We start from the raw sequence: 9,792 nt of genomic DNA, 5'->3' as shown, positions 1-9,792 counted from the left end.
GCTGACCAGTCCTTGGAACAAAAAAGATTGTGGACCGCTGGTGTAGATGTAACTACTCCATAACAGACTGAAACATGTTTCTGCAATTGATTATTATTTGATTGATTATAAAAACTTTTAATTTCTTAGGTTAAGAAACTCTGCTGCATGGACTTTACTAAATGCTTTTTAAGCTCCCGCGGGCCACACGAAACGGGTTGGCGGGCCGCATTTGGCCCCCGGGGCCTTGAGTTTGACACGTATGTTTTAGATCGACCTTCATCTGCAGTTGAAGTAGCAGAATTGCAAAAGGATTCAAAACGTTATTGCAGGTTAATGTAATGATAAACAGAGGCTCAAAAATATAAACAATAATAAAACCTTACCAATGTTACCAACCAGCATTTTGAACTCTAGAAGTCGACGTACGCCTTTATAGTAGGTATCGCTATAGGTAACTACCAAAAAAGAAACGGGGCAAACTGAATGCTAAAATCCTGTGTCGGGCCGCCATCTCGTTCTCTGTGCTTACTTGCAAGTTTCAACTGCCCACAAGAGAAAACACTGTTCGCTACAAACTCTCTGCATAATTACTCTGAGAGTCGAGTTACATGTGCATGTGTAACAGGAGCTGCAGAAATCATCTTCTTCTACCTTCGGCCACAAACATATCAATCACCACATTAGAGAGGATTACGCCAATATGAGTCGCTCACAGACAAACAGGGGCTCGACGCCGTGTGTGCACAGATGTGGATGACTTATTGAACACTGCAGACCCGAGACAGAACCTGGCAGCGTGAAGGTCAACTGGGTGGGGCGGTGAGGAAACAAGCGGGGGAGGTTGATTGGGCCAAATGCATTTGGTTATTGAATTGATAGGTGAGGAGGAGGAGGGAGGAAGGAGGAGGAGGAGGGAGCTGTTTCCTTCCTGAGTTTGGGTGACCCTAACGAGTGACAGGCCGCCCTCTAGAAATCTGAAAAAAAGTAGCTCCATGCACACCAGGGCCGGAGAACTTCACCGTGGTCAGAAGTGCCGGCAAACAAAAATATCAAAGAAAAGTGGGAGAAAGGGATGGGAATGAAACATGAGACTAATATGGGGAGTGCTAGCATTTAGTTTTGGGGTTGGCTGTTGCTTAGTAGCAAGTGTTTTACAACCGTAGGGTTGTTGGATAGATTTCAGACCTGGTATTTTATATGATGCCTCCCTTAGAGCTCTGCTGTCAGTAGATAGAAAACAAAAACCTGTAGTGTTCTGAGCAGTCGTCACCATACAGACTGTTTACTATTACATTGGTTCAGAGGCCACATAGAACCTGATTAGATGTCAAGTGGACCTCCATATTTTTTCCCCCTTTGTTTCTTTATGAATTACCTGTAAATAACAATAAGTCCATATTTTTTTCCCCTTTGTTTTTTTATACAAATACGTGCAAGTATATTAGGAAATAATCAAAATTCATTAAGTGGGCTGGATTGAACCCCCCCGTGGCCAGTTTTGGCATGCGGGCCATATGTTTGACACTACCTGTTTTAGTCAATTTCTATTGTTTGTCAATAAAGTTAAAGTTAAGTAGAACTTTTTTTTATGTTCGATACGGATACTGCAGCTTGGGCTTAGGTAGCGGATCCTCACTATTGGATCAAGCCATCCCTAATTTACATTGTCGAGGACAACACCTTCACCTAAGTTTTTTTTTAACTCACTGATCTGTCTCTATATGTGAGTCTCAATTATTGCCAGTCATTCCAAGTGTACATGGCCTTCACTCTAAGTTTTAACTTTCCTGTGACCTGGAGAAGGTGGTAGAGCATCATTGAATAAATGAATTCACAGTTGCATTTTAATGCCTTTGCTACATGTTTGTAGATTAGTCTACAGACAGGTGACTTTAAGGCAATTATTAACCATTTTTTCATGATTCACAGTCTAAATGGCTCTTTGCTCATTTAATACCGTTCTGCTATGGTTAGCTATTCACTTAACAGTCAATTGCAGCGGGTATTTGATGGGTGAATGAAGTGCCAGAGAGGAATGAGGCAAATGATTAAGGGCTGAGTGCCATCAACATTCTTGATTTGCTTCAACCGTGGCATTACCACATCAATACTCGTGAAGAATCCCCAACAGCGGCGGGACTAAACAATTCACTGTCTATGTCCTGCACAGTTAGCCATTGTCTCCGGCTATAGCTTGATCGCCGCACATCTACTGACTTACATCTCCACTGACTTGGGCCGCAGACCAGAGTTGACCTTCAGTCTTTATCTCTGCTTCAGACACTGCAAGCTCTGTTGAAAACAAGGAAGCGTCAACATTGACAGCGCCTCTGTCTCTGCGGCCATACAAGACTCAAGCCCTTGTGGCAGTGACTCAGGTTCCTCAAGTCGCCTGCCTCCCCCTTGGAATTCACCCCCCGAGGTTCAGGGGTGGGGGTGGGGGGGGGCGGGCATTTTTGTAGGTGATGGAGTGATTTAGTCGTTGTGGTCTGGTGGTGACCACAAGACTTGTGCTTTCACTCATGCCGTTCATTCATTGCCAGAATTTCTGCCCTTCAAGGAAAGACAAGGTTTTGTCCTTGTCGGGATTTATAACATGTGTTTCTGCCAAACCCACATTTTTCCATAACCATAATTGTCTCTTGATTTGTTATTGCTGAATTACTTAACGTGGGGGTGAAGAGATTTCCATTGAATCCTGACATATATGTGTATACGTTATCATGTACACAATATATATGCAAATACATATATATGTATTTGCATATATATACATATATAATGTATATACATATATACATGCATATATATACATATATACTGCACATATATATATATATTAGGAGTTACGTGACTGAAACTGCTCAGATTACTACATAGACTCTACGTACATTTTATTCATTCACGAAGAGTGACTGATTCACCACTATACTCTTCCATATAGATACTCTATATATATATCTTTATATAGATACACTGTATATATACCTCCAGAATGTGCCTTAAATTAATGATCAGCCATTTGTAATATATACTAGAATTGTAATATATATCCGATAGCAAGTTATTCTTAGTACTCAAATACTAAGGGTCATACGGAGCTGAAGATTAAAAAAAAAAAAGAGAGAGACAGGAAAAAGGCATCAGAGAGAAGGAACAGATGCTGAGAACGTTTCCCGGTCGATAGAAGCGATGAAGTTACTCCTCCGCACGCTCGGGTTTCTCCAGTTGACCTCTACGAGTGCTGATCACATTCTGCTGCAGAACACACACACACTCACGCTCACTCACATATAGTGAAAGACAAGGGCGTGCACACACATGCATCCCTTTCAAATTTGCCAGCATGCATACACATTTAGGGGTGTGTTTCGGAACGTGCGGACGCGAAAAACGAGATGGTTTGTGTAACGTAGGCGAAGAAGTCGAATTCCACGGGGAGGAAGGAGACGGTGAAAGGAAAGGTTGCGATAAGAGAACTTCAGTGATCGTCACCATTCTGCATCAACGGAAGTCATTTCAGGTTGGCAGCAAGTTAAAAGGCCCCCTGCTTAGCTCGTTGTTGGAATCCCAACAGCTGTTTTAAAGGAACAGTTTGGAATGTGGAGTTTAACTCAGGTGTGGCTGCTGCACACACTGTATAGACCAGGCGTGGGAAAACTGTTTGACTCAATGGGTCCTAAAATGATTGACAGGGGGTCCGAGATGAAGTGTTCGTGTGAACTAAGATAAAAGTCATGCATAAAGGCTAAAATGCTAAAATGCTTTTAGCCTTTTCTACGCCATTTAATAAGAACATTCAGGCATTGCAGGGAAAAGGCAGAAATGTAATGATAATATAAATTAATAAAATAATTTGGACAAGGTTGGCCAGCCTGATTAAAAAGCCAACACAAGTTTGGCCGGCCTGATTAAAAAGCCAACTGGGCCGCGGATAACCCCTGGGCCATAGTTTGCCCATGCCTGGTATAGACACACACACACACACACACAAACAAAATGAATTTGTTTCCCTTAGTAAGCTTGTGTTGACACCCAACTTGACTGAACTTGTAATTTTTTTTTTTTTTTTTTTTTTTTTACAACTGCAGTGACAGTATGCAGAGCAAAAAATGTCCAGCACTGCTTCTCCAGTACATACAAACCCGAAATAGCCGGAGTTGAAATGGCCACAGTATTGTTATTTAGTAATATAGAGTTCTTGGGAGGTAAATTGTGTTGTTTTTGATTATTTTATGATTACCTCATCAACCATTTGGAAAGGTATCATTACAGCACTGATCACTGACAAGTTTTCACAAGATGAACTAAGTGGGAAAGAAACATTTACACAGGCCCTACAAGCCTGTAACTGACGGCATCAACCGCTAAAACAGAAACAGTACCACACAAATGTTCTCTCTCTCTCCCTCTCCCTCTCCCTCCCTCTGTCTCTCACTTTCTCGGGCCATTCTTAATATTTTGAGTTGTTTGCTGGCATCAGGAAGCTTATGTCAAATCATGAGGCTGACTTCGCACGGTGCGACGTTACGGTTCTGATTCTGGTTTATTTGTTCAGCACTAGATTACATCATAGATGGAAAACGCTTAGAAAACTTAACACTTCCAAAGTAAACAGTCGACTGTGTCTCGTAGGTGGTTCTAAAAACCACCGTTTGCACCGCGGGTCAAGCTTACATCACAGGATCAGTGGGTGTGTTTTTTCTAAGGATTATCGTAATAAACATATCTGGCCAGATACCAGAAACAGACTTTAAATGAAGTAAAAATTGAGGCAGAGGTCTTTGCAGCGGTCTCACCCTTCTTTAACCCTAGAGACCCTCTTTTTCTGTTCTGAATTGTACACTTTTATAAAAGTATGTATTCATAATAATAACTTTCCCCATAACTGGGAAATGTACAGTCTGCAATAATTATTTCTTTTTTTTTTTTTACCAAGATTATGCATTGAATATAATTGAGTTGTTTTGCTTTTAGCACAACTCTGAACTGTTTAATTAGCACTTCTGGGTAGTGTGTTAATAACAAGCCCAGATTGTGGGATGGCCAAAGCATTTGGGGAAATGACTCATGCATCACTTGAACCACTGTTGTTTCCTGGCATCGTCATCTTAGACCATAACTTTGTCATCGGCAGAGACAAAAACACCACTGACGGAAAGACCTTGTCATAGAGTATGAACGATGTTCCTTGACATCGCAAGCTCAGGTATTAATACTGCCCCCTATGGTCTGCGTAGTCCACTTATCTATTCAGTTCTTTAATGTGATTGGTCTCTATATGCTCAGTGTTGTCACTGAATGTAGTTCTGTCACATCAAATATGTCGATGTGAAACTGATTTTTTTGTACTATTATATTTTAGGGGGTTTTATACTTGCATGAAACCTCTTCCCCAAAAATATGAAGAATTACATTTTTTACATGTTCAAGGTCAAGTGTCGGCCAGTGTATGAAATGAAGAGGTTTATAACGTTACCATTTCAATCTCAGTCAAAACATCACTATCATTCAGCGTGTCCTTAGACCAGGGTTCAACGTCGATATTTGCCTTGTGCTTTTCATTTATCCTCCCCGGATGATTTTCCTGACACTGACGACTCAAAGACAAGTTCAAGCGAGTCCAAAAGAATCAAGGCACTTAGACACCTCTCTCTACGCATTGCAAAATTCTTTCAGTGTCACATGTCACCACAGTGGTCACAGTAAGCACTAACTATGTGCAACACATGCTTCATAGGCTCTGAGACTGAGTCATTTCTGGCATGACAAGGCTTATAGAACATATGCAGTACCTGAGTAATGTCACTGGTGCTATACTGCTAAATCAAAGGAGGAGGTTTGAAATTCAGTTCTTGGAAATGAAGTCACATTTACTCTAGCTTTGTTTTATTTGTCAATATAAAACGCTAACTTAAGGCTACAAGCAAGATGGAGTTTTGTCTTATCACTCTCATTTTTGGAAAACCAATCGTGCAACCAATCGAAGCCGTTGCAAAACTCAAGAAAGAATCCAAACAAATGGGAGTGCGAAAATGACATTCAAAGTCAGTGCGATAAAATATTTTGTGCGCCAGATAAGATGTTCTGGAGTAGATAATAATGAGTCAAGCTGTGACATGGAGTGTCAAGTGTTTTGTTTTTGCCGTATTCTTTATCAATACCTTTCTTTATGCGAGTACTTTTATATTACATCGCTGTAATGCTTGAATGATAACAAGTCTCATACAGTGGTTTGTACAGATACAAATATACTTGTTCAAATATCAGGTTCTTCATAGTATTTCAATGCACAGGGTGTGGGCTGGAGGGGGTGCTGGGAGGGCGTGAAAACATTTTTGTCCTTAAGGGGCGGCATGACAGAAATTAAATTGAGAACCACTGCTTCAGACCGAGGCTAAACCATAATGGTCTCAGGGCTGCATAGTGGTGAAAGTGAGTACAACACGTGCCAGGTCGTCGTTGTTTTAAAAGAAGCTTTTAAAATGTATTTTCTTATTTTAAGTCAGTATTCAATGACTATTACATTTGTTAAGCACAAGAAAATGATTGACAAACACGTGCTCGCTAGTTACACGCTAGCTTGAGAAGCAGTTTGATGACCGGCGCACACCGCCAGGTCTACACAGACAATGACGTCGTCATGCCGGATTCGAGGTTGTCACTTGAGTGTGTGTTCGGAATCCCAACGATTCAGGGAAACAGGACGGTCCCCACTTTGAAAACGGCTCTTTAAGTTGACAATAATTCCTTTAAATCCAATTTATTGGTAAATGACATGTTGAAATCATCCATGCTCTTATAAGTTTGCAGAGGCTGTTGTGTTTTTTACAGTCACCAGACTAGACAAACCATCCAGAACAATAAACAGCGAAACAGGAGATTAGTAATCAAATCAAACCATATGACGTATTTTCTGGTATTCCCTTTGATTTCCTTAATGATTTGTTTGTCACCCATGATACTGCAACTATTTAAGTTAAACTAGTATAAAGGAGACTTTCAGTGGTCAGGTTAGCGAGTAAGCATGACGGACTCTGTGGTTGTATTCTTAGATACTTCACATAATGGCGCCGCTATCAAGTACTTACCTAAATTGCCCTGCCAACATGTGAATCCATCTAAATAAGCTTTCATGGAGAATTGTCTCTTAGTGAAGAATGGCCACCTTGCACTCAGCGGCTCTCCTGGGGTTTTTGGAAACATTGTTGGCTAACGAGACAATTTCCTGTCGATGATGTGAGCAACTGTAAGTAAATGACAGGCGAGGAACACTTTCCATATCCGCGGCGAGGAGCGAACAGGTCTGCTCAGTGTTAATGGTTAGAGAGAAGTGGAAAAAGGGTTGGATTGACAAGTTTGCTTTCACCGCTTTTAATGGCTCCTCGGGGAGGATGGGAAATGACCAAGTGTGTGCGTGTGGTCATGTTATAGCTCCTTGTTGGGACATTTTAGGGTTCCCGCTAGGATAGAGGGCATCTTGAGGTAACCTGTGTATGTGTGTGTTTGTGGGAAATTGTTTCATATTCTAAATCATATTTATTATTTATTTTTCAACCAGCAGCTGTTTTTAGATGATACAAACCAACATCCTGTGTCTATTGATTTTGTTTTTTTGTTTTTTTTTAGTTGACAGCATATGCATTTCAAGTTTCCAATACCCATGGTGTCAAACAGACAGAAATTTGGTTCCAACGGACCTATGAAATGTGAATATGCCCCTATAGAAATGGCATTAAGGGTCATTTTGATACCATTTTCCAAAGTCAATTGATTTTATCCCGATCTGAAACATGTTTACGACTTAATCGAAAAGGCTGGAGTTCTGGGCGTGGTTTATTTCAAATGAAATGAAATGCAAAAGCTTGTAAGTGATTGCAAAATGTCAACCTGTTTTTGGTGAGGTGTGACTGCTAACACTCATGAAGTATCCTAAATATCCTATTCTCATTTGCTAAGGGTGAAAACGTGCCGTTTCCATCTCTCCTCTCTGGAAAGCTCCGCCCACACAGTGAACACAATCTCTGTACATTACTGTCTAAAGCAGGGATGCAAGAAGAGACTGTCAGTCAGAACATTACGTCTGAATCATAACATAAAATACTTACTTGAAAGACCAAAACAAACCGTTTTTGATGGTTCAGTAGTCAGCTCGATAGTTTCTCTGTTGCTACCAGCTATATAGTCGCGACGTTGAGTTTTAATCAGGTACATAGTTTAAGAATTAGTATTTGTGTCAAGTCAGTGGTGAATATACTTCGACTCAAAGTGACTTCTTGCCATTTATTAGAGTGAAGTATAATTCGAATGAAGCTTCGAAATTACAAGACTTAGAAAATAGAAACAGCCAGAACAGACACGGCTAGACGTGCTAAAATTGCTAACGATTAGCTTTTGGTCGGGGGGGCTGGGGGGGGGGGTATTTGAGGTAAAAGGGGTAAAACAAAATGTTGGATCGTAAAAACAGACTCTGCTTTGCCCCAGAGTCAACTTGAGGCATTCATGTTGACGTGCAAAGAGAACGAAATCCTCCATGACCCTGCGATAAACAAAGTCTTAGACACTTTATTAACCCTGTAAAATGTCTACCTTTAAGGTGATTTACAGCATTATTGTGTTTGCGTCCAATCGATATCAAATCAATGTATTATAGAAGGGTACAACCAGGTGATGATGTTTTTCACCTCGTGAATGTTTTTCTATCACAGTTGACCCTTCCTTCGTCCCCCCAACTCCATTCACCGGTGCTTCCATTTCCCCGGAAGACTTTCCTCCAGTGGACCCTCCACCAAACATTCCTACAGAGACGACCGTCACCACAACAGACGGGGACTCCCAGGAGTGGATCTACCAGGGACTGAACGACAAACTTATCCCCATCTACTGCTCCATCCTTGCAGCCGTTGTGGTTGGTCTTGTGGCATTCATCATCTTCAAGAGGTAAGAAAAATCTCTAAATGTTACTGGTATCTGAAAACACAAATACAATTCTGGGTGTATTTATGTTTAAGTTCAGATTCAGAAGGACTAATGTGTTTAGAATAGGAGTTTCAAACATACAGCCCGCGGACCAAACCTAGCCCGCCAGGGTGTTTAATCCAGCCCGCTTGATGAACACTTCATGTTCAGGATGTTTTTTGTAGAAATATATTTCATTAAATATGTGTACATAAATATATGTAACATATAAAAAGGAATATTTTAAAGACATAATAAATACAGGAGGCAATCTAAAGGAAGGAATTCGAAACCCAATAAATATTCATAGCGTTTCATATTTAATGGGAAAATGTGTCGCTTGTCTGCACATGAGTGCACTGCTGTTTTCTGGGTCACCATATGACAAATTTGTTTTGGTTCCGTGAGCTGCTTAAATATTGAATGCACAATATGTTGATGTGGTTGGTGAGGGAAGAGCTTGAAGTCCTTGTATTAAACAAAACAAGCCTCAAAGCAGATCACCAGAGGTGATTGCAAAGTTTTATCCATTCGATGCAAAGACTTCACTTCACTAAAACTTTTCACCACACCAACCGAGGAGATGCATCTGTGGGTTTTCCCAGCAATCAGCTATCTTTGGAAAACTCATCCTGAATAAAAGTTGCATTGACTTTTATTCATTTAAAAAAAAAGAACAACAAATGTTTTGAAATGTGACTTGAATTTGACTAGGAAAAAACTTTCACTGTATAAAAGAAACTTTTTCTGTCAATATGAGATGGATGGATGGATGGATGGATGGATGGATAGATAGATGGATGGATAGATGGATGGGTAGATGGATGGATGGATGGATAGATGGATGGATGG

The 9,792-nt window shown here is 40.6% G+C and overlaps 1 protein-coding gene across 1 annotated transcript in view; it reads left to right on the top strand.

The window, feature by feature from the left end:
• ngfrb (nerve growth factor receptor b) overlaps nt 1-9,792 on the top strand; it is a 24,107-nt gene that overhangs the window by 6,705 nt on the left and 7,610 nt on the right. Inside the window, exon 2 of the mRNA XM_017034842.2 lies at nt 8,691-8,922. Within this exon, the coding sequence (XP_016890331.1) occupies nt 8,691-8,922 (232 nt within the window). The remainder of the gene's footprint in view (nt 1-8,690; nt 8,923-9,792) is intronic.

This window comes from Cynoglossus semilaevis, chromosome 8, assembly GCF_000523025.1.
Source record: "Cynoglossus semilaevis isolate Cse_v1.0 chromosome 8, Cse_v1.0, whole genome shotgun sequence".
Classification (NCBI taxonomy): Eukaryota; Metazoa; Chordata; class Actinopteri; order Pleuronectiformes; family Cynoglossidae; genus Cynoglossus; species Cynoglossus semilaevis.
This window is presented reverse-complemented; position numbering and strand designations above follow the sequence as displayed.